General features: G+C 40.8%; 1 protein-coding gene across 1 annotated transcript; it reads left to right on the top strand.

Moving 5' to 3' along the window:
- The first annotated feature begins 7320 nt into the window (after positions 1-7320).
- On the top strand, positions 7321-23891 carry SUB1 (SUB1 regulator of transcription). Its single transcript, XM_090276192.1, has 5 exons — positions 7321-7402; positions 10773-10845; positions 12459-12581; positions 21175-21283; positions 23562-23891. Exons 2-5 carry the CDS (start codon positions 10774-10776, stop codon positions 23639-23641), a joined length of 384 nt encoding a protein of 127 aa, XP_090132318.1. The 5' UTR covers positions 7321-7402; position 10773; the 3' UTR covers positions 23642-23891.
- The last annotated feature ends 1731 nt before the right edge of the window (positions 23892-25622 follow it).

The raw sequence follows: 25622 nt of genomic DNA, 5'->3' as shown, positions 1-25622 counted from the left end.
TTTTCAAGATTCATTTGTTGGTAGTTATGAGTTTGTTGTCATTTTACTGTTCATAGTTTTGATCTTCTTTTTCTTAAATGTGTCCCTTTAATATTTCATATGTAAGGGCTTGGTGATGATGAACTCCTTTAGCTTTGCCTTGTCTGGGAAGCATTTCATCTGCCCTTCCTTTCTAAATGATAGCTTTGCAGAGTAGAGTAATCTTGTTTGTAGGCTCTTGTTTTTCATCACTTTGAATACTTTTTGCTAGCCCCTTCTTGCTGGTAAAGTTTCTTTTGAGAAATCAGCTGATAGTCTTATGGAACTCCTTTGTAGGTAACTTTCTGCGTTTCTCTTGCTGTTTTTAAGATTCTCTCTTTATCTTTAACCTCTGGCATTTTAATTATGGTGTGTCCTGGTGTGGTCCTCTTTGGGTCCAACTTATTTGGGACACTCTGTGCTTCCTGGACTTGTATGTCTATTTCTTTCACCAACTTTGGGAAGTTTTCTTTCATTATTTTTTTTCAAATAAGTTTTCAATTTCTTGCTCTTCCTCTTCCTCTTCTCCTTCTGGCAACCCTATGATTCAGATGTTGGTACATTTAAAGTTGTCCCAGAGGTTCCTAATCCTCTCCTCATTGCCCCCCGCTCCCCCTGAATTCTTCTTTCTTCTTTCTGTTTGGGGTGAATGGTTATTTCTTCTTTCTGTTCTAAATTGTTGATCTGAATCCTGGCTTCCTTCCCATCACTGTTGGTTCCCTGTATATTTTTCCTTATTTCACTTTGCATAACTTTTACTTCTTCCTTTATTTTGTGACCATACTCAGTCCTTTATCTGAGACTCTTGGTCACCAGTATTTTGAACTCTGCATTTGATAGGTTGGCTATTTCCGTTTTGTTTAGTTCGTTTTGTGGGGTTTTGTTCTGTTCATTCATTTTGGCCATATTTCTTTGCCTCTTCAATTTGGCAGCCTCCCTGTGTTTGTTCCTGTGTATTAGGTAGAGCTGCTTTGACTCCTTGTCTTGGTAGTATAGCCTAATGTAGTAGGTGTCCTGTAGGGTCCAGTGGCACAGCCTCCCTTTCACCCAAGCTGGGTATTCAATGTGTGCCCTTCATTGTGGGTTGAGTACACCCTCCTCTTGTAATTTAGCCTTGGTTGCTGTTGGCAGATGAATAGGAAGGATTTACCCAGGCCAGGTTGCTGCAAGGAGTGGCTGTGACCGCTGACCACCAGCCTCCACCCTCCATGGAGGATCAGCTGTGCAGGGGCAGGGTGGTGGTGCTCCAACATGGTCTGTTGCTATCCACTGGGTGTGCTGGTCCTAGTTTCCTGGGTGATGCAGGTCAAGGTCACTCCCACCTGTGTTTTGCCCAGGTCACCCTGCCTGAGCTATAAAACAATCTGAGATGGCTGCTACTTGTGCTGGGCTTGGAGATTCCCAGGTGAAGCCAAGCTGTGAATTTCGGTTGGCTGCTGCTAGTGCTGGGCCTGGAGTTCGCTGAGGCCACCGGTTGCTTGTTTGATAGGATTTAGGAAGTTGTGAAGCATGAGCCAAGACCAGTTATTCATACAGAAAAGCAGCTTGGGTCAGCCTGTAAGTTGGTTGGGGCACAGTCTCTGGGGATCTCCAAGGCAGGTCAGTCTTATCCAGGTTGATGGAATCTCAGATATGGCACCAGCTTGCTGGTTCTGTCTCGATGGATGTGGTTTCTTTAAGTCCATACTTGTCAGACTTCTAATCAATTTGATTTCTGATGGTTCTGGCTGATGGTTGTTCTATCTTTTAGTTGTAATTTTGATGTGGTTGTGTGAAGAGGCGAGCCATGTCTGCTTATGCCGCCATCTTGTATAACTGTCCAGAACAGGTCTCTTTTCTTATTACTCTTAGTGCTCTCTCTGTTGGACGAGACATGTGCACAGAGAGTTCAGCTGGCTCCACATCCAAATGACAGTCACTTTGTTATTCTAGGAAATGATCACTTACCCTGGCAATTAGAGCAACCTCCTTACGGTGTTCCTAGCTCCATTTCTTCCTTCTTCTTTCTTCAGACCAATCTTTACATCACCCCAGACATTTCTAAAACATTTCATTGCCCTGGCTCAAAAACCTTTCACAACTCACTGTCTCCTTTTTCACATAGGATAAAGTCCAAGCTCTCTGGACTCCATTTGGGGCACTTTACTATCTGGCTTCACCCTAGTTTTCCAGATAAATCTCCCACTTTTCCTCTGTGCCAACTCTCTACTCTCACTGGATTGACTACTTGCAGCTTCTCAATGTGGTCATATTTGGGTCAGAGTCTTCCTCTTTTCCCACTCAAAATATTCTCTCTCATGTCCCTAGGTAAAGCTCAAGACTTTCTTTCTCTTTGAAGCATTCCCTAACCCAATTCAGAGGTCCAGCTCTCTGCAAAATTTTATGGTATTTGTTGTTGTAGCTTTCCTTTGGTGATTGTATAGACATGCATATTCATGTATAGTGATCTCAAAAAACAACTTCTCGCTAACACAGATCTCTTTCTCTGGGCACAGACACCACTGAAAGGAAGCTGTGAGATTCCTTGCTGCTGATCAGTAGTAGTGATGGGTGAAGAAGAAGAGGTAGTGGTGTTGCCTTGGATTTGGAAAAAGACCAGAACTGGGCTCCTGCAGCTCTACAGAGCCAGCACTTCTTAGAGCTTGGGCAGTCCTAGCACTGAGCCTGGGGTCTGATGCTTGGGCCCCACCTGTATGCAGCCCTTTGTCTCTAGTGGCTTCGATGTTGGGTGGGTTTCTGTTCTTCAGACTCATCTGGACCTTAAAGTCTTTGAACTTGCTACTTGCGTTTCTTGGAATCCCCGGCACCAAAATTTTAGGTTGGCTCTCTTGTAATGCGGCTTCTTGTCTAAATTTTCCCATTTCAGCCCTTTCATAACTAAATTAACCTCAACCCAACATTTCTATGGCATTGCCCTGTCTTTATTTACTTATTTTACATACTCCAGGTTTTATTTGAATTAAGATAAAAAATAGGTAGTTTCCAACAACTTTCTAAATTTTCATAAAATAATACTTTTATAAGGTCTAGTAATATTAAAAAAATAACTTTATATTTTATTTTTCAATTACTATTTATTCTTGACTTGCTCATATTCTGCTGTATGAGTTTACAGTAACTGTATCAGTTTTGTTCATTCTTGAATTCCCAGCACTTAGAGCAATGCTAGATAGCAGGTGCTCAATACACGTTTGTTGAATGAGTGAATAAACTAGGAAAGGACCTTTGGGAAGTTTTCTGCTCTTGAGTAAATAGACGTGTCTGTAGCTCTTTCTGTCTTGGAGGAGAGGGATGGGAGGTTGTATGTCAAATGACTCCATCCAGTGCTTTGAACCCTGTCCCTCCTTAGGAAGCACCCAGGTTTTGAGGGAGAACCGCATCCATGGCTCCCAGGGCCCAGGCAGCCTGTGATCCTCTAGTTACCACAGAATATGACCCAGGCCAACCAGATATCCCCCCACAGAGCCCCCTAGCACTGCTGGATCCAAAGGACCTCTGTTCAATTGGGCACAGTGTTGGGGGTGGGGGGCGTCCCTAACTGCCCGTGGGTGTGCAAATGTCAGGCTAGCAAGCTACTGTGCTGGAATGCTGGTTACTGAGCGCGTTTCATCTTTTTACACTTTAATTGTAATATTTTTTATCTTTTACTTTTTCAATTTTCTCATTGAAGTATATCTCATATCCTGTAAAATGCACAAAGATTAAGTGAAATTTTACATCTGTATACACCTGTGCAAATGTTAGGTAGGATAGGTAGTAAAGTGAGGCAGGGAGCAGGAAGGAGACAGGTGTCACCCACTGCTCAGCAGTACTGAGCCCGGTGCCGATGAGATTGTTGGGCTTGCCAAACACCACAAGTAGGGGTAGAGAAGGAGGAGGGGAGTCCTTGAGACTGTTTTGGGAAAAGGGGGGGGCCTCTGTAGCAATTTCACTAACTGAGACAAAGAGACTTTTTAAAAAAATTTTTTTTAAAAATAATTTATTTGTTTGTTTACTTATTTGTTTTTAGAGAGAGGGGAAAGGAGAAAGAGAGGGAGAGAGACATCACTGTGTGGTTGCCTCTCACTCGTGACCCCAACTGGGGACCTGATGTGCAACCTAGTCATGTGCCCTGACTGGGAATCGAACCAGCGACACTTGGCTCGCAGGCCGATGCTCAATCCACTGAGCCACAGCAGCCAGGAGACAAAGAGACTTTTACTAACTGAGAAAGAAAGCCTTTGTAGCTGTACATTATTCCCAAAGTTTAGAAGGGGGAGAAGGAAGGGGAACCTAGAAGCTAAGGTATATAACCCCTGAACCCCAATAGTCAGTGCACTCAGATTAGCTGGGTGCCTTGGCTCAAGTGTATAGAACAAACTTACTAACAACTTTATTTCCTCTATATATGGAGCATTTAGACTAGCTGGGTGCCTGCCTGTAGTTTCATGCTCGTGTGCTTCATAAATAAATTTGCTAACTTACTTCCATTATACATGTTGTCTCTCGCTTGAATTCGTCTTTTGAGAGCGAGGCAAGAACCAAGGAAGAGGCTGGGGTTGGGGGACTGTCTTGGGTCTCTCCCTGGTAGCACAACCACCACCCAGACCAAGCTATATTCAGCATCTCAGCAGATTCCTTCATACTAAAATGATAGCCCTCAAGGGTAACCTGGTTTCCATAGATTATTTCACCTTTTTGGAAAGTCATGTAAAAGGAATTTGAAAAAAGTGGTCATCCAGCCTGACTGCCTGAGGGAGTGGGCTAGAGCTTTCACCCCATCCCTCAGTCTGCAGCCCTGTAATCAGGCTCTGCAGGGTTGGCGTCATGACTCACTCCATGTAGAGCCTCTGCAAGTTATTTAACCTTGTTGCTCTTTGGGTTCCTCATCTATAAAATAGAGCGAATAATCATTCTTACTTTGAAAGTGATTGTTAAGATGGGTTCCTGATATATGTGAAGTGCCTGGCACATAGTGGGTGCTTGCTAAATGTGTTGGATGAATATATGTAACTTTACATATATGCCTTGCTATAGTAGGCATTCATTAAACATATATTGGAAGACTCTATTAGCTCTATTCCTGCTTGTAGTATGGATTTCTCTTGCCTTCTGTGAACTATGTTATTGTCAGGGCAGCCTGGCTCTGAGAAACCACCCGGAGACCACTGTGGGATCAGACAATGGGTTTATTGAGGGAAAAGGGGGAGGGGTGGAGGGGAGAGGCAACTCCCGGACTGACTGGAGGGCACACATAGGAGCAAGGGGAATGGGGAGCAAGGGAACAGGGAATGCGGACTGGGAAATGGGGACTTCTGGTCCTCCTCGTGGGCCAGTAGGAGTCCCACCTGCACTTCCGCAGGAACCTTTTTTATACTTGTCAACCACGCATTTCGGTGAAGGTGAGTTTGCCTATTAACATATTCCGTAGGTCATTTATATCTCATTGCTTCCCCCACCGACACCAGGTTAGTTAACATATCGGGATAGGTCAAGTACCATTTCCCCTGGGAGTGTTGCTAGGCCTGTCTCTAGGACAAGTGTGGTTTCCAAAGTGTGGTCTGCATGACGACTTCATGGACTACAAAGGCAGAGCCTCTTACATTTTGATGATATGTCTGTTTCATGTGTGTTTGAACTTAAAATACAACTAGTGTATTCAGTCAGTGATTTCATGAGTATTTTTTAGGGTACGGTCAAAGTGACTATTGAAAAAAGAAGCAAGCCAATTTAAAGAAAAACGTTAAGGACAGCAATTACAAGGCTGACGCTTAGGACTCTCTGCTTTAGATCTTCCTTCCCATATCTCTGTCCAGGACTTGCATCCTCTGTCCCAGAAGCTCAATAAAACAGATGAAATCTTTAACCTAAGCCTGTCATCTACCCAATACCCAGGATCACTCTTTATGGGTTCCATATTTTTCTAAACGAAGAAATAGGAAATCTGCTATCCTCCTAGGCAATTAGCTCAATGGCATCTAGCTTTAAAGTTTTTTAAGTTTGGGAACTAATATGGTTACTTATCCTGTAGTCTTTAAATCCATATACCATGGATCATTATGATCTACCTGAATACAAACTTTTATTTTGAATTTTAAGTAAGTCTAAAATTCTTTAATATTGTTAGACAATTATGCATTGTTTTTACTTAATACTCATTGAGTTTACCACTGTCAGTTGTTCATTCTTGTACTAGGAGTTATTAAACCTATATATATATTATTTAAATAATTTTGTTATTAGGTTAATTTTTAAAAATTATTTTTAATTGCCCTGGCTGGTTTAGCTCAGTGGATTGAGCGTCGGCCTGCGAGCTAAGTGTCGCTGGTTCGATCTTCCAGTCAGGGCACATCAGAGAAGGAAAACTCTGACTCCAAAAAACCTCCGCTGCCTTGCGGCATACCTCTTCAGGGGAAAGGCTAAGGGAGTAAACCCCGACAGAAAATCCGGAGCCGGAGTCCCTAAGGCGGTTTGACGTTGTAGTCAACACCGGCAACTCCTGCGGCGCACCTGAAGCCAAGCTGTATTGACTCCGTCTTTCCCTTGGACCCTTCAGCTGCGAAGAGAGGGGGGGTCTACTGCATGGGCAACAGCAGACCCTCCATATTACCCTGCCCAGGCTCTGTAGCTTCAGCGTCATCGCAAGATGTCGATTCAACATGGGAGGAGACAGATACCGTGTCACTCCCGAGTCGGACTGCACAACCATTCTCGGCGGTGCAGATAGACTCTTGGGAAGCTACACCATCGTCTCTCGAGACGGACGGCTGCCGACGACGACGGTTTCAGTTCATCATCATACCCTTTGGGAACAGCTAAGTCCATCAGCATATCCTTTGGGAAAGGCTAAGTCCAGGGCCAAGCTGATTAGAGTATACCAGAAGTCCAGGTGTGCATTCTAGCTGCCTCCATGTTCTGACAGTTATACTTCCAGGACTTCAGTTTAGGGACAAAGGTGTGTAGAGCCCACAACCTCTGCACAAATATCTTCCATTTTCCATAATTAAGCACTGCAACTTGGGTTTTACCAGCCAGTCAAATACTAGGGGGTTGGCGGGGGAGGGTCATTTCTGGGAAAAATGTGCCAAAAGTGTCTCTCTTTTTCAGTATGGACACTTCACTTTAACACGGAACAAGTGCAAAGCTTGGTGCTTGTCTTTCACATTTTACTCGCTCCCTCATTCACTTACAGATAGACCCAATCTTTCCCACATCTCACTTTCAAGACGATGGGCGGCTCCTTTAAGGCCCTGGAAAGGGTCTGGGTGTTGGTTTCTGCAGCGAAGCCTTGCCCCGTCACGTGGCCCAGGGGGGCGGAGCCGGTGCTGCTTGGCTTCCGTCACATCCGGTTCTCTGTCAGTCGTGAGCGAGCGAGCACCGGGCTGTTGGGAAGCAGCAGCGGAGCGTGAGTACACGGGGCTCCGCCCCCATCCCTCGAACCCTCTACCCCGCTGACCCCCTTAGCTTATTACCCGGGTTGCGGGGTGCGAGCCGCCCAGGCCCGTCACTCACCTTGTTGGTGACCGCGTGGGAAATGGCGGCGCTGCCTGACCTACCCGTTCCCTGCCTCGGTCTCCGTGGACCCCCTCCTCCGTCTACGACCGCCCTCCTCCATCCCCGACCCCGCGGTCCTTTCCTGCAATCTCCTCCACACCAAGGCTGGGCCCCGTAAACGGCCCCGGAGCGGCGGGCTCGGAGGGCCGGGGTTTCGGGGCGTGGCCAGGCGTGGAGCCGCGGGGAGGGGGCCCGGGCGCCCCCCGGGACAATGCAGCAGCGGCTCCGGCCCCGGCCCAGGGCAGGGGCGCGTGCGGGGCCTGCTCCTCCCTAAGGCCTCGCTGAGCCCCCACCCTTGTGTGCAGGGTGGGGGGCGATTTAGGGGAGGGAGAGAGCGAGCGGATCCCCTCCGGGGAACGTGGGGGGTGGGGGGCGGAAGGCGCTGGGGGTGGGGGACGGCTGGGTTGCTGGGGTTAGCGAGCGCTTCGAGAGAAGAAAATGGCGCTTGGTGCAAGTCCCTCCTCTTCCCACACGGTCTCCTCCGCACTTCGCCACCTCCCACGCCCCCCGCGACCGGCCTGCGCCCCACGTAGCTGCCGCTGTTTCCAGCCCAGGTAGCAGGATTCCTGGTACCGCACGACCCCTCTCCCCCGGTCCTTGGGCTCATCACCCTCGTGTTGTACCGAATTCATGTGCCCTTTAGTCCTAGTTTATTTCCACATCGCCTTTTCTGATCCCACACACCATCGATGACCAAAGATATATTCTGCACTAGCGATCTTAGTATCCTGAATTTGGGGGGGCGGGGGGGGGGGAAACGACAATAAAGGCACATTAAATAAGTATAAATAAATATTTTGTCAGAAGTTCTTAGAGGCTGGCTTTAGTTACCATTACCTGTTTTCTTGTTAATGGACTAACTGGGTTAGATAGGGCGGTATTCTTTGAGATGATCCTAGGCCCCCAGGCAACTTTAACAGATGGCATAGTAATGCTGGACAGTTTCAAAGTGAAAAAGAGGTTATGTTTAATGACCTTTTAAAAATGTTTCTTGGCATTATTAGCAGCTAGCATACAAAACTGAATTGATTGGGAGGTGAGGTGGTAAAATGAAGCAGTAACAGAAATAATGCATAAAATGAGGTTATGAATGTTGCTCCTCCCTCCCAATTTATTCTTCTTATTGAGAAATTACCCTAGCTGGTGTAGCTCAGTGGATTGAGCGCCGGCCTGCGAACCTAAATGTCACGGGTTCGATTCCAGGCTGGGGCATGTGCGGGCCAGGTCACAAGATCTGGGCGTGTGAGAGGCAACCACACGTTGATGGTTTTTTCCCCTCCCGTTCTCCCTTCCCTTCTTTCTACAGGTAAATAGAGAAAATCTTTAAAATGACCTACATTAAAAAAAAAAAAAAAAGGAAAGAAATTACTAGTTAAAATCAACATTGGCTGGGGTAGGCACGGTGTGAGCTTTTCGAATTTAGTGGCTGGGATTGGGATGGCCCACTTTTACCTTGACCTTTTGTTGTGGAGCACGTTGAATGCCAGTGCTATTTCAAGTTTAGCCTAGAGCTAGATTATGATTTTTTTTTGAGAAAATGAAGTCTGTCTCTTCCTTTTTATCTGAACATTTACAGACTGTGTTGTGTATATTGGGCCCTTTTGGGTATAACAAAAGTGACTATGACTCAGTCTCAAGAGAGAGATAGAGAGCTAAGGATACTTTGGTAATAAACGTTTTACTCCCTGGTATAAATGCCGTGAAGAATGGGTACAGCATGCCTTGGAATTCCTTGAAATTTGGGATTTAGGCTTAAAAAAAAAAAAAAAAAACTACAAAAGTAGATGCAACAAGGCTCTCTGTGTTGCTGTTCTCAGTAAACAGCTACTTGAAAGGAAGACCCTGAGCTAGGTATTGGGTGGGCCAAAAACCCGTTTAGTATTTTCCATAATATAAAAGACACATCTTTCGTTTTCATCAATGACTATTGAACTAGATATTTTGAGTATGTCGGCGATCCCCTGCTATTGGCTTCTAGTGGGTAGAGGGCAGGGGATGGGAAGGGAGAGAGAAAAGGGAGAGAAACATGGATGTGTAAGAGATCCGTTGACCAGGTGCTTCTTGCACGCCCCCATCTGGGGAACCTGGCCCACAACCCAGGCATGTGCCCTGACACGTAAGTGAACTGGCGACCTTTAGATTCATAGGCTGGCGCTCAGTCCACCAAGCCACACCAGCAAGGGCGCAAACCACTTTTCACACATTCGATCGGTCACAGCACCTTCTCCATACACTGCACAATTTTTGTGTGTGTGTTTCAGTTGCGTTTTTACCTTGGTTGAAATAATAAAGCCTAATAGGCCCAAAATGTTGCCTATCTTCATTCATCTTCAGTATTAAAATGGCTGCACAAAAATTCACCAATTTTGGCAGGATGTTTAAAAATCCATGCTGATGACAGCTGTCACAATACAATCTAACAAAACTGTTTCGAATGAAGTTAAAGATCACTAAACACTACTAGAGCCATGGTATGGAAAAAACTAAATGAACTTTTTGGCCAATCCAGTACATTTGTCTTGGGGGACCTGGGACCTAGGGTCTTAATGGGAATTTGAGGAAAGGTTGCCTCTCCTATAAGCAGATTCTTCAAATTTTGGTATATTTCACAGTAGAAAAAAAGGGGAAAATGTAATGAATCGTGAATTATGTGTAACTTTGTGAACTCTGAATTACTAGTCATTTGATGGCATGTTCAAAAAGCCACATAAAATTAAGAACATATACCTAATATGAAAAGTAGTGTTACAGTGGCAAATTAATTATATATCAACTGTTCCTGTGTTGTGTGAATGCTGCGGTCATTCCCTGCAGTGAATAATTTTATGTTGGTCCCATCAAACATAAAGTGTAAAGCGGTACTGAGGAATCATTCGTATCTCACCCTGGCTTAAACAGCGGTTGCTGTCAGCTGCTGCTTGCCAGGTACTCTGATCGTAAACATCTAATCCTGCTAAAATGAAGTATAAAAAGACCCATTGGTGTAAGAGTGAGATGTGTGTGACATTTTCTCCTTGCTGGGCCGGAACATTTTACTCTGCATGTTATTTTGAGCTTGGAAGAGCGTAGAGCAGAGTTATTATAACTTACGGCATTGTGCTCAATATAACAACTCCACGAATGGTAGAATGAACCATGGAACTTCTTAAATTTTTGATTGGGGGAGCGTTAAATTGAATAGAGCAATTTGTAAATTATTTACGTACTATGTTTTCTTTCAGAATGCCTAAGTCAAAGGAACTTGTTTCCTCGAGCTCTTCTGGCAGTGATTCTGACAGCGAAGTTGACAAAAAGGTGACTATTACTGGGCCAGCCGTTTCTGTGATACTTACCGGCAATGCGGCAGTATTTGTCCATATCCAGGTCTGAGGGACGGCAAGGCATGTCAGAGGCTTCAGATGAGAGCCTGGAGGGGTGTTTCTGAAAGTGCAGATGCTCCCTGGACCACTTCCCTCCACTTCACTAAAATGCCCGGGGTGCTGGCTCATGCGCACTCAGACTCCGGCCAGCCTTCAGACTTGAACTTCTGCTGAGGAACCCTAAAGCTGCAGAATAATCGCTTTTGCTTATTGAGCTGCGTTGATTTTTGCTGTTTGTCCCAAATAGTACTATTAATCCTATAAGGACTTACATGAAATGTGTATTTATTTTCTTATATAATTATATGTTGTGTAGCTTCATCTAATTTAGTAAAACAGACTACACAGGTAGGCAAAAGTAAGTTTACAGTTGTGAGTGCACACAACAGTTTATCCTTCTATTATTTATTAATTATTGTATTTGCTCCCATTACAATTATAAACCTACTCTTGCCCACCCCAGTACTAGCTTATGCTTTCCACTACTGCCCTCTACTGGTTTTCGTGAGCTCTTAGCTCATTTTGAGAAAGAGGCTACATAAAAACCTTTTTCAATACTGCTTTTAAAACATTGTTCTGATTTTTGAGGGCGAGTCAAACACTTTGCTGTCCATCTTCAGTGATTATTTTTTTGTGATGAGGAAGTTCTTGAGTTGTTGACTTGGAATGCCCAGTACAAAATAGGTTTCTTAGCTTTGCCTACTCATAAATTCCCTAAGCCAGGTTAAGTCTCTTTTGGAATTGGCAGAGCATAAATAAATAATCATATCCTGGAAATGGAATAAGTTGGTTGTATTCCTCCTAATTAGCATACTCCCTTTGTAGCTTTAGTGGACTGTGGTTTCCGGAAGTATTTAAAAGCAGTGGGCCCCTCATCTTTTTTGTTGTTGTTACTGTTGTTCTTCCCAAAGAAACCTTAGGTGGGATCCTGGTCTATAACTTCCTCTGGCTATTACCACTTTAATTTCTAAAGTATTTTTGGACTCCTGATAACAGTTTGAAAACACTGGTACATACATACCAGTGCTAGGTTAGTTTCAAAGTTGCATTGCCAGATGTAGCCTGGCTATGTTTGTATTTACGGCTTTTTACTTAATGAATGAATGTAGTCTTTTGATTCTTTAGATCTTAAAAAGTAATGGAATCTTTGAACCTGTCCATGTGAGGCATGTCCAAACTTGTAAGAAATTTATGTCAAATTGATGACATTTTTTGGAAGCAAGATCTAAAATGTGTGGGAGGACAGTTTTGTAGTTTTCTTGTATATTTGGAATTAGAAGGGTACAGTTGGGGGTGATTGAAAAGGCATTTCAAAAGTTTATTAACCTAGATGCACAGAAACAATGGACAGGGCTTAATGCAAAGATAAACCTTACACTCAAAGCTTACATGCCTGGTGTGTGACTTTCCACCCTGACCTGCCCTGTTAGGAATTTATGATCAGATCATCCTGTGAGGTTACTTTTGGTCACTGAACTTGTCCATAAACCCGAGATGTGTTTTATTCTTAAGTGCAAATTTTAATCATGCTCCTGTTTTTCTTTCAAGTTAAAGAGGAAAAAGCAAGTTTCTTCAGAAAAACCTGTAAAGAAGCAAAAGACGGGTGAAACTTCAAGAGCCCTGTCGTCTTCTAAGCAGAGCAGCAGCAGCAGAGATGATAACATGTTTCAGGTAAAGTTGGCTATTTTCTTAGATTCAAAGGGTTTATTATCTGGCCTGATCTGAAGAATGATGAAAGTGCCTTAATCTAGCAATGCAGGATCTATTTTATATATATTCTAGTTCTCTTGACTAAGGATATTCATTGAAGTATAAGAACAAGTTAGTTGAAATGAAAGTAATTTATATGATGCTGGATTTATCTTTTTATCAGTTTAATTTGAGCCAAATTGACAACATACCTGGGAACAAGATTACAAATGCTCCCTATATGATGCTAGATCGTTAAAATCTAGAAGCCTTTAGTTTTGCTATATTTAAAATAATGTGAATATAAAAACTAGAAATCCCAAAGAAGAGATTGAGAATTGCACATAGTAGTTTGGAGGAGGTAGGTCTAGTATTGGGCTCTGAAGTATCCCAATGTTACGGGAGAGGGAGCAGCAATAGAACCTGCCTAGTTTGGGCTTGATAAGAACAGAAAAGGTGAGTGGGTTTATTAAAATAGCCCTCTGTGTATGTACTGTGGAGAATAAGGTGGAATAGCGAGGTAAGGCGACGGAAGTTCTGTTCTTGGGTGTCTTGTTTTAGGGAGACTTGTGATTGGCATCACTGTACAATACAAGAAGGTGCTGTGGGGAGAGGCGGTGGGGATAAACGAATGCAGGTGAGATATCTTGGTTCATTAATTGTAGGTATTAATCTGTATATGAGGTGATGGGGGCTTAGATGGTGTTTCCCAAAGAAGAAATAGTGGTGATTATGAGTTACTGATGAGGAAAAATGGACTAAAGGAATGAAACAGTCAATGAAGACTGATTTTAAATTTGAGAGACCATAGAAATGCAGGTTTAATCAATAGAAATGAGGAAAAGAAATTAGTTTTAATAGCAAAGGTTGTTAAGTTTGGCTTTTTGGACCTGATCATAAATGTGATAAGCAAGAAAAGAGGCCTGTGGCACTTGGAGGGCTTTGTTGGGGAATGTTCACAGGCATGGATCATCGTTATAGTTGACGAAGTGAGTGTAAATCAGAGGGAGAAGAGGAGGGGACTGAGGCTGGGTCTTGGTGGCTGATGTTCAGGAAGGAAGGAAGAGGGATGTAGGCCAAAGGTGAAGGAAGAACAGAAGAGCCTAGTCATGAGAGCAAGAATAGGATAGGGGTTCCAAGAAGGGGGTCTTCATAATTTGTTGAGGCCAAAATGTTGGACAGAGTGAGAGTGCAAACATTTGATAGAAAGTGAGGCTAGTGTGCACAGGCGCACACAACACACACACAGGTATGATGTGTATTTATCTCATTATACACACAGACGTTTACACAATTTTCTGAAGGTCTTGAAAGAGTGCCAGGACTACGGTGAGAATGGGAAAATAGAAGTTTGATATTTTTACTTGCTTTGCCGTGTTGCATTGTTACATGTCTGGATAAAGAAGATAAGTCACCTGATTACTTAGTACTGAACACTGGAAATATGCTAAGAGTCCAGGTGCATTGATCAAACACCAAAAATGGTAACAGTGAGGAGATGATATGTTCATTATTTGACTGTCGTACTCATTTCATGATGAATGTATCAAATCCTGTTGTACAATTTTTATTTAAATATATGTAAAAAATACATAATGCAGATGAATTATTTAGTTATGGGTTTAGTTCTCTGACTTCTGTATACCTTACAAGAAGTAGAAGCAGACTAGGTTAATTTGATAGAGAACATAAGTTGCTGTTTGAGAGAGTTATGAAAGAGTCCTGTTTCTTTACTGGATAAAAACTGGAATGCTTGCTGTATTTCATTCAGGCCTTCCTAAGTTCTGGATACGCACCAGTGAACCAAGTAGCTGGGGGCTGTGGTTGCATGGGATTTATGGGGATAAAAGTTACACGGTTAAACATACGTGCAGTCCTACCTTGGTATTCGTCAGCTTCAAAACTCATCAAACCCTGTACTCTTTACATTTTGACAAGAAAAAAATGTTTCAGCGCTCTGCTTTTGCCCAGGACTCTGCGCTTGCTTGGACTTGTATGAGTCACGATGCTGCCCCACAAGAGAAAATGTTTCATTGTTTGGTACTCGTCACAAGTTCTGGAAAGAATTAACGATGAGTACCGAGGTACCACTGTATAATTAAAACCACGAGGGCTGCCCTGGCTGGTGAGGCTCATTTGGTTGGAGCATTGTCCTGTACACCAAAAGGTTGGGGGGCTTTGTTCCTGGTGAGAGCAATTATCTAGGTTGTGGGTTCAATTCGCAGTCGGGGAGCATACGGGAGGCAACCAGTCCATGGTTGTGTCTTGTCTCTCTGTCTCTCCCCCTCTCAAATCAATAAACCTAATGTAAAAAATAAAAAACAAAACAAAATCACCTGATGCCCTGACTGGGTGTTTCAGTCGTTTGGAGCATTGTCCTGTGCGTCAAAAGGTTACAGGTTCCATCCCTGGTCAGGGCACATACCTCGGTCACGGATTCCATCCCCGGTTGGAGCATGTATGGGAGGGAGGCAACTGATGACATGTTTATCTCTTCTCCTTCTCTTTTTCCCCTCTCCCTTCCTCTAAAAATAAAATAAAATTATGAAGGCAGAGAAGTAAAAGGGCAGATTATTATGAGAGAGAAGGTGCTCTGGGAATCTTCTAAGGAAGTGGCATTTGACACTTAAAACAGGAGGATCTCAGGCCAGGTAGCTCAGTTGGTTAGAGTGTGGTCCTGATACACCAAGGTTGTGGGTTTGATCTGGGTTTGATCTGCTCAGGGCACATACAGGAACCACCCCCCACCCCCTTAAAAAAAAAAAAAAAAAAGGAGGAGCCAGTCATGTGAGGTGTATGGGAGAGGGACTTATTTTCAAAGTAGAGGAAATTGTGCAAATACCTTGAAGTAGGAAGGAACTTGGAATGTGCAGGAATTGTAACGCCCTGGTGCCTGGAGCCCTGAGGGTCGGGTGAGGGTGCAGATAGGAGATGTAGTTGCTAAGGAGGGTGAAGGGCCAGACCTTGAAGGGCTTTCCTATTGGGAGGCCATTTTTAGGAGTTGAGTTTCATTCACAGTGCAGTGGGAAGCTATCTTAAGGGGCAGAATGAAATGTAAAATCTGCAAAAAGAATATCCTTTTCTTTTATACACTTTCCTCCTGTGTAGAATGAAGGGCTGCTCTGGAATATTTTAACTTAATGTTTGCAATGCAGGTAAAAACTTTCAGGTATTTGGGCAACTATGTTGGGCTTTTCTCTGATCAGTTCTGTTCACCGTATGCTTACGTTTACCTGTATGATAAATAGACCACCTCTGGCCTATTAGCGGCTTTTATTTTGTCATTCAACTCCTAATTTTATACAAAAAGAAACCCAAGACCCACACTTAGAGCTTTTATTCTATTAGAGCAGATTTGGGAAAACGAGATCTATTTTAAGGGGGTGGTTAGCTCACCAAAAAAAGTGAGTTCAACTCAATTTGGAAATCTTCCCGTGCCTGATAAGGCTGTTAGACTCCTTACCCTTTTGAAAGTCCCTCTTGGAGGAGCATAGGCTTCATTTTTAAAGTGACTTTTCACAGACCTAGTAGGGTAGACCTTCTAAGAGAATATTTTTAATTTTGTTGCCATTATAGCTTTTTCCTTGAAATGGTATTTTTGCCATAGAAAAGTATTTTGGTCATAATACTGAATTTTAATTAGCCTAAGAGCACATTAGAGTACATTGTTTATATATTATAAAATAAGGACTTTATTAGTACTAATGGTCTGATAATTAGAGAGATGAAGGATGGGACTTTTGGAAGGAAAATCAGTTACTGTTCATTTTCTTTTGTAAAGTGGGTTTTTATTTGTTTTGTTTTGTTTTTGTTTTTTTAAAATAGGGGTATATATTTTCTATACTTTTTATTTACCAAGGAAGAAGTACCTTGAAGACAGCTCCCACAGGAGCTTTTTAGACATTGCTAGATACCTGTAGGTTGATACTTGTATATGCAATTATCAACTTACACATGACTGGAGATCAAACTTCAACCTTGGCATATGGAGATGATGCTCTAACCAATTGAGCTACCCGGCCAGGGCCTCATCTACCTGTTTTTGAAGACTCTGTTCAGGTCTTTTGCCCATTAAAAATAAAAGGTCATTTGATTTGAGTTCTAAGAGTTCTTTATAAATTTTGGATACAAGGCCTTGGTCAGAAAGACATAATTAAAGTGAATATTTTCTCTAGGTCTGGGATTTGCCATTTTATTTTAAGTATCTTTAAAAAGCTTTAATTTTGATTAAGTCAGTCTTTAGCAATTTTTCCTTTTTTGGTTAATACTTTTTGTTTCCTATGAAGATAGATTTTCCTACCTGAAGGCTGCAAAAATTTTGCCAGTGTTTTTTTCCTAGAACTTTGTAGTTTTTAGCTTTCATGTTTAGGTCTGTGATCTGTGTAGAAATAGTTTCTCTGTGTATGGTCTGAGATAGGGGATGGCACTCACTTTTCTCTCCTGTGTACAGACAACTGATTGTTCATTGCCATTTGTTGAACAGACTGTTCGCTTTCCATTGTATCATCTTGGGTCTTTGTAATGAAAATCAGTGAATATGTAAAACAAGTATCTATTTCAGCCCTCTGCTCCATTAATTTATGTTTGTCTTTGGCATTACACTGTCATAACTACCATGTGTTTATAGTAAGTTTTGAAATCAGGTAGTATAAATTCTTTTGACATTATTCTTCACCTTTAGAATTCTTTTTGCTATTCTTTATATTTTGTATTTCTGTATATATGATATTTTAGAATCAGCTTGTCAATTTTTACCAAATAGCCTACTGGGATTTTGATTGGGATTGGGTAAAGCCGAAGATTGATTTGGGGAGAATAGACAACTTGACAATATTGAGTCTTCTACTTAAAAATATGTACAGGGTAGCTCTCTCCATTTATTCAGATCTTTTTGAATTTCTCTGTTTTGTCATTTTAACTTAGAGGTCTTGCACATCTTTTGTTAAATTTATTCTTAAGTATTTTGTATTTTTTTGATTGTATCATAAATGTATTAATTTAATTTTCCAGTTTATTGCTAGAAAAATATGCATAATACATAACATGTAAACATCGTCATTTATATATTTACTTTATAATATGTGTTATGTATGTATTTTTTGAGACGTCTTAGAACTTTATGTGTTGATAACGATTATGTCTGTTGAGTTACATCATCCTTTTCATTCTTTCATTCTTTTTTTTTTTTGCTTTATTGGTATGATTTCCAGTACAGTATTGAAAAGAAAGTCGTGAGAGCAGACATCCTTGCCTCGTTCCTGATCCGAGGGGCAGTCCTCCTCCTCCTCCTTCCTCTAATGCCGCTGTTGCTTAAACTCGGAGTGAATGTACCTACTGCTGTGGTTTTGCTTCTCTGCTGTGGGAGAATGAGTCGTGGGATAAATGGCGCATTTTTCTGTATGCCCCATTTTTATCTGGGGATTACATTAAAACTTCATGTTACATAAACACTGATACCTTGAGCGACAGTGTACAAAATGCACAGTAAGCTTTCGATTATAAGTGACTCAGATTTTGGTGGAGCAGCAGTTAGTCTGTGTCTCTAGATTTTCCCTTCCTTCCGAACCCACAGCTGGTGTTCTCTGGAATGTTACCAAATTTTAGTCTTAGTTTACTTACCTTATCCCTTTTTCTACTTTGAATAGTTTCTTATCAGACATAAGTCAGTTGAAAGTGATGAGGGAATTCAAGTTGTAAATTCACATAAAGTTTTGAGTAGTGGGTGGTCAGCCATGTTTGGGAGGAAGAAAATGCCTCTTGTTATGTTAGTTTGCAGCAAACAAAAAATATTTACACATTATTGAAATTGTGGATGAGGGCACTTCTCAGAAGTTTCTAGAGAGCAAGGGTGAAAATTAAAGTAGCTAGCTACCTTTCTTGTGTGTTTAGTGTGTTGTATACTATGCGCTTTACATGAAAAAAAAAATGGAGTGCTTGCTACTTCCAATTTAAGACTGGTAAATGCCATTAATATACTTAAAATGTGCTTTTTAAAAAGGATTGCTTGCAGTGTGGATTTTTAAACTGCTTTTCTGAGATTTTAAAGATTTAATCCTGTTGTTTACAGGTTTTGGATTTCTCAGTAATATGAGCCTTGCAGAAGAGAAGCAGTAGTAGTATGCTTTTTTTATTTTTATTTTTTTTGTTCTTGGTCTTTGTTTTGTTTCTTGTTCTTGGTCTGAGAACCTATAAATGCCTCAGAATTTTCTGGTGGTATTTCAGGTCCTCTTCAGCACAGCTCAGTCTAGTCAGCCTGTCCTTGAATATAAGTGTTGTATCTGTCTGCTTTCTCCCTTCTATGTTTTTGTCACCTTTTTTCTCCCTTTTATTTAATTATCAATCATTTTTCAAGGTGAAACCTTCACCATCTAAAGTCTCTTCCACTTGCTCAAGCCTGCACTAAACCTGACTTACATAATCAATATTATTTTAGCAGGTTTTTAACATTTTAATTTTATTTTTTCAACAAGCTCTTGGGCTTATTGTAAAAACCAAAATAAAAATGTTTTAGTTCAGTGCTATAGCTGCCTAAGATACTTGAATTTTTAAAAAATGTTAAATCAATGTTAGAAGTCACTGTTGACAGTTTCACTATGACGATTATTTTGGTCTGCCTCAATTCATTTATTGAAACAGTTTACCTTGACGCAGTGTGATAGGTGTTAGGGGATACAAAGAAGACTGAGTGAAAAACGGGCTGTTAGAACTGACAGTAAAATCACGGGCGGCAGTAGAGAAGGCAGTGGGAATTCAGTTGGTAGAAACAGCAGTTCTCCTTTCAAAGTTTAGCACTAAGGGGAAGAAGGAAGCATGAGGAGAGTTGTAAAATGTAGGTTAGGGAAAACGCTGTATAGAAGGAGGCGGGGACACATGTTTGGAAATGGGGGAGAAGAGCCATTGGAAAGGGAAAGAAGGCATATGCCAGGAATGGGATATGAAAGGGAAAGAAGTAAGAATTGAGGACAATGTGGGTAGATGCAGGGAAAAAAGATTTGAAGGCACCTACCTGTGCCTCAGACCTAAAGGACTTGACTTGCTCCGTAAAGCGGTGGCATGCCCCGGAAGTAGAGGGCACACCAGTGGGACAGGACTTACTTGAGAATGGAAAACTAAAGGAAAATGGGTAAGACCAAGCTGAGACAAGCAGCAGCAGTCTAAGGGGATGTAGGCAAGGTGGAAGTCCTGAGTGTGGGCTTGAGTCCTTGGCACAGCTGTGACGGCTGCAGCAGCGCTTGGTGTCCCGATGAAGCAGTGTGATCATCAGAGACCCAGGTTGTAGGGAAGGGACACAGCCAAGCACAGGGCTTTTACATGATGCTGTGTTTTAAGTAAGCACAACAATCACAGCTAGTTCTAAGTAAGAGTAAAGAGTAGGTTTAGAATGAGTAAGACAGAGGTAAAGGAATTAGAGGTTTTGATCAGAAAGTGTGGTTTTGTAGTTGAGGTGCGACAATGTATTACAGTGTTAAGACTTCCTGCAAAGTGCTTACGGGACGTTGTTGAGTAAAGCCTTTTCCATTCCTTTGGAATTTATAGTTTGTGTTAAAGAGCAGTATAGTTTTTGAAAAATAAGTTTTCTGTGGACAGTATTAAGTTCTCATATAGATTGCAAGTGAAGTGTATTAAAGATGTTATTTGAAATGAGTGTCTAAAGGGAAAAACTTTCTCTTGTACCTGCTGACTCTGGATTCTTATATTCAGAATGATTGTTAAATCCAAGGCCTGTGGTTTCCTGTGGTTGTAGTTTATACTGCAAGAGTTTGCTTTTAATGATTTTTACTGTAAAAAAATCTGTCATAAGAATTTATTATCATAACCATGTGTTTATAGTGTTGTGAAACAGATCTCTAGAACGTCTTCATCTTGCAAAACTGTTACAGAGTTAAACATAACTTCCCTTTTTGCTCCTTGCCAGCCCCCCCTGGTAACCACCACTCTGTATTTTGTCTGTGAATCTGACTGCTTTAGGCGCCTTGTGAGTGGACTCAGGTATATATCTTGTGTCTCTTTTGGTGACTACTTGCTCTGTCACTTAGCATAATGGCCTCAGGCTCATCTGTGTTGTAGCCTGTGACAGAACTTCCTTTTTTTAAGGCTGAATAATATAACATTGTAGGTGTAACATTTTTATTCATTTATCAGAAGATGGACATTTCAGTTGCCCCATCTTTTGGTTATTATAATGCTGCGGTGAGTATGGATTTGCAAATAAATATCTCAAGATCCCGCATTTAATTCTTTCAGACCTGTACCTGGAAGTGAGGCGGCTGGGTCATTGCTGGATCTTATGTTCTGTTTTTCTGAGGAACCTCCATACTGTTTTCCATAGCAATTTGCACTATTTTACTAATATTTCTTTTAATATAAAATGATTGGAAATGTGAGATGTACTTTTAAGTTAGTTACATCTTTTTAGCAAGATTTCTTTTTAATAGTGACATTTCCTTGGTTGCAGTTTTGATATTGAGAGTAGTAGTTATTTTTGTGACTGAAAATAGAGCAAGTATGCCGTAAGTTATGAATGTAAATATGGACTGTAGAAATGAATACCTTTTAATATCTTGTTTCTTTGCAGATTGGGAAAATGAGGTACGTCAGTGTTCGGGACTTTAAAGGAAAAGTCCTAATTGATATTAGAGAATATTGGATGGATCCAGAAGGTGAAATGAAACCAGGAAGAAAAGGTGAGATTTTGTTACAGAACAGGAAGCTGGGGTGCTGTTGCCCGCCGCCACCCTCTAGGCAGAATTCCAGAGGCAAAGGTTTGGTGATAAAGGAAAGGAGTCTATTCAAAAGCTGTCACATAAGCCCATCAAGTCATAGCTGTAATTACTTAAGCCCATCAATCAAGGCTAAACTCCTGGGTTCTCCTATCTTTTTCCCTGTTAGTTTCTATAGGGTTAGTTTACAAACTAAGACAACATAATACACAAAAGCTACACAATTTTGGAAGAATGACAGGCTTCTGCCTCAGAGGTTGTCCCTGCTAAAACACCCAAAGAATAAACGTGCTACCCTCTGCCAGGCCAACCTGACCCTAGGCTGTGCCCAGAGTTTCTTCCCATCCAAAATACCATCCCTTGGGAAATGCAGGCAGCTGCAGCCTGATCATCCAGGCATCCTCAAGGACAAAGAGCCTAAGAGCCTGAGCCAGAGCCAGAGACTGAGCCAAAGAACCAGCCCTCTTTTTATTTCCATTGGCTCAGACGGCTTCAGCTTCTCAGCCAATCCCATCTGAGACTTCTTCCATCGCCTCAGCAAACTCCTCCTATGGCCCCTCCTATGCCTCTCCAGTGATCTTGATCAGATCTCTCTGTATCAGTTCAATTTCCTGAATTTGGTCCTAATACTGAGACTGAATAAGAAATTAAGTGACCTACCTTGTTTGAAATGAAATCTTTGCAGTGTACTAGGAGGAGGTCCTCATTTGGTTGGTTGACTTCTGTAGTCTTTTCTTGGGTATGACACTTAGCTTTTTCTTTTAATGAGGTGCCTAAAATATAGTTGTTGGAATAAAACCCAGAAAAAATAGTACTGGTACTATCATTCCAGTTGGCTGGAATTAATTACATTAATTCTGAAGTAGAGTAGGTATTGTCTAGAAGCTGTAAAATCAGGAATGGAAAATCCTGGTTCATACAGTGTTTCCTTTCGTATATTCTCTAGGCTGGTGTTCTTTAAGTGAGTTTTTGTCTTCCTTTTTGCTTCATCTAGCAGTGTAGAAGTATGCTTTAGTAATTCACCAAATAGCTAGAGAACATTGTGCACCAACATAAGTTTGTTTATCTGGGTAGTTAGCTGCGTTAGGTTGATCCTTAGCTAATGAAAAAATACCTCCTTATTTTCTTCTGTTCTGCTTGCTTGCCATTATGAAAGGGAGTTTGCGTCATGTATTTTTTAGGTTTATTAAACTTAACCTTTATGTTTTTATATTCTACATTTTCTTGTTCAGCCCACTTCTGGATGGGTCATTCCAGTTGTTCCATTGTGGCTAATACCAGAGTTCATTCTTGTTCCTGCACACATTTACTGAAACAATTGGATGAGCTTTAAAGTTCTTCCTAGGTGTTGTCCCAGTACATTCTCTTCCTTCCTCTCAGGTTCATGGCCTCTCAGTGGTTTTCTAAGAAATATATTAATTCTTCAATCGTAGTTTATTTCTCTTTGTATGGGTCAGATATTAGACTACTGAAAATTTAAAGTACAAAGTTCTTTCTGTGTATAGTTTTATAACTTATATATGACAGACATGTCATTAAGCTAATAACATTGTAAGTGTTCACTTGTGCCCAAAGATCTGCTAAGCTTTTAATTCAAGTCATCTAATTTAATCATACACAACAACACTTTGAAGTATAAGTACCATTTTAATGGTGAGGAAACTGAGGCTCAGAGGTGATGTAATTGTATTAAGGTCTTGTAGTTAGTGACAGTGAGACTGGGATTTGAACCCTGTGACAGCATGACTTCAGAGTGTACGTTCTATCAAGTCCTTTGCAGATCATATCCCAGGGGTTTTCCAGAGTGAAATGAGTGCTCCTGGAAGAACTCAGCACAAATCATTTGCCTAGAATGCCTGTGGAAATTGTGAGCAAGTGTTGGCACCAATGGGATGTAGAAATGGGGTGTCATACCAAGTCTGGGCCTGGCCCCCTAGTTTGCTCATTTGCAAGCATTTGTGAGATACATCCTTTAAATCATCATTTGTTCTCCCTGGGTATAATGCGTATCAATATCCTGTAGGATGCAGTGTCAAAATAAAACTGGATATAAAATCGATCTTCTCAGGTAAATGTGATGAATCTGTGATTAACAAATTAAAGAGAGTTTATATCAGTATTATACCATTGTACCATACAAAAACGGTCATTTTGATAAAACAGTATTTTAATTAGAAGTATGAAAATCCTTAAGAAAGCTTAAATAGATTCTCAACTTTTGATTTTTAAAACCTTTTTTTAGGTATTTCTTTAAATCCCGAGCAGTGGAGCCAGCTGAAGGAACAGATTTCTGACATCGATGATGCCGTAAGGAAACTGTAAAGTCAGAGCCACACGAAACTTGTACTGTTCTAGCTGTTTTAATTTGTCTTTTTACATTGGCTTTTGTTTGCTAAACGTTTTTTCCCGAGCTATTGTATATTTGGATTGCAGAACAATTTGTAAGAATCCTTTTTTTTAATGTGCATTATTAAAAATGTTCTGAATGAAACTCATTGTCAACTTCCTTGAGGAGAAGATTGCTTTGTGCCCACCATCTAGTGTAAAATAAAATCAAGTGATACAATCTTAACTGTTGTGGCCTTCTTTGAGCAGAAGAATTGGTACTATTTAAGGCCAAAAGTTCATAGACCTTTTTATTTCAGACTTTTACATTGAAAAGGATTTGTATTGTATTGAATTTATTATATACTTTTGATTCGTAAAATCCATAGTTGATCTGTCTTCTTCTAAACAAATGTCCAGTGATACTTCACTTTCCCCTTTTTATCTTAATTTTCCTTAATATAACTTGTCATGTTCAGTTTTCATTTTATTTTTGCTCTTTTTCTTGACTATATTATGCTAATCTGGAAAGTCTGTGAAACTGTCAATGTTATCTCAATAAGGTACTTGTAATTAAAATATTATATGAGAACTACAATCAGTAATTCTACTGTATTAATATTAGGAGATATAGTTTGATAAACAACATGGCTTGTATGAAACCTGAGCAAGTAAGTATATGTCATTACCTGTAGTGTTCTGTGTAGTAGGTATCTTATTGCTTATGCAGAAAATAATGACTTAGATGTCTGATTTGTTTTCACTTATTAAACATGTTCATCATAGGATGATGTCTATAAAATCAGAAATTGTTAAATTAGACTAGGATTTAATAAAAATTGTCAAAGTTTCCTGGCCTAACATTTTATTTTATAACATTGAGTATGGATTATATATAGCCAGAGATATCACTGAGCTTTACTGTTATAGTAGGTAATTGGTCAGTGTTTAGGGGAAAGAGCATATACTTGTGTTTTTTGGCCTCTGCTTCAGTAGACTTAGTTCTTGTTGCAGTTCATCTACTGGACTTAAATGTTACGAAGTGTTAGCAGGCACTCTGGTAGCATTCTCATTGAACCATGATTACAAAGCAGACACAGACAGAGGCATAGATTTCAGGGGCTTGGCAGCAATAAATAGGGCGTGGTGTGGCCTCAGGAAAAGAATGTACGGGAACTCTTGCTGAAGTTAAAGATGGCAGTGAAGATGAAGTAGTTCCCTTCACACTAAAGGATATTTTGATCACTTAGGACACAATTCTAGATAGAATAGTAAAAAGAAAGGTATAGACTAGACATGTAAAAATTTCTTATTGACAAATTATTTTTTGGTAGCTAAAATACAATTTAAAACGATTACTGTCATATCAGAGAGTTGCACTACTGTACCAAGTTGATTACTAACTATGTCGAGCATTTTATAGAATCGTCAAGGACTTGATTTCAAAACCATCTGCTGGCCACATAGTTACGAATTTTTCTGGTGGCTATTCTAAGTTTTTTTAATATTACATTTTTAGGTGTTTTTAGTGTTTTTAGCAGTAATCCTAATTGGGGTGTAATTGAGGAAATAAATTCTCTTCTAGTATTTTAGCCTTCATCAAATAGTAGGTACTAAAGTGTGCAAATAACTTTTTTATTGATAACTTTACCCGTTTTTGGAAACGTGTGTTCTGTTAACTTAATTTGGCAGATTATAAAGTATTCCCTATATATACAAAATGGGTAGTTAGAAGACAGAATACTGATTTTGGTGTAGATGAAGGGAGAATAATGGTTGCATTTCTCGGTTTAAATGAATTTAAGGGGTGTATTTTGCATTTTGAAACAGTCTACTAAATAGAGAGATGGTGCTGAAATCTATTATTACAAGGCATTTTCTAGCTGTTTAGCTTATTTCGTTCAACCCCTCATAATGTTCTGGCAGAATTTGGTAAGTCGACTGCTAAATTCATTTAAATAATGTTACTGGATATGCG

Source organism: Furipterus horrens, unplaced genomic scaffold (assembly GCF_987537825.1).
Source record: "Furipterus horrens unplaced genomic scaffold, mFurHor1.1.pri manual_scaffold_5, whole genome shotgun sequence".
Classification (NCBI taxonomy): domain Eukaryota; kingdom Metazoa; phylum Chordata; class Mammalia; order Chiroptera; family Furipteridae; genus Furipterus; species Furipterus horrens.
This window is presented reverse-complemented; position numbering and strand designations above follow the sequence as displayed.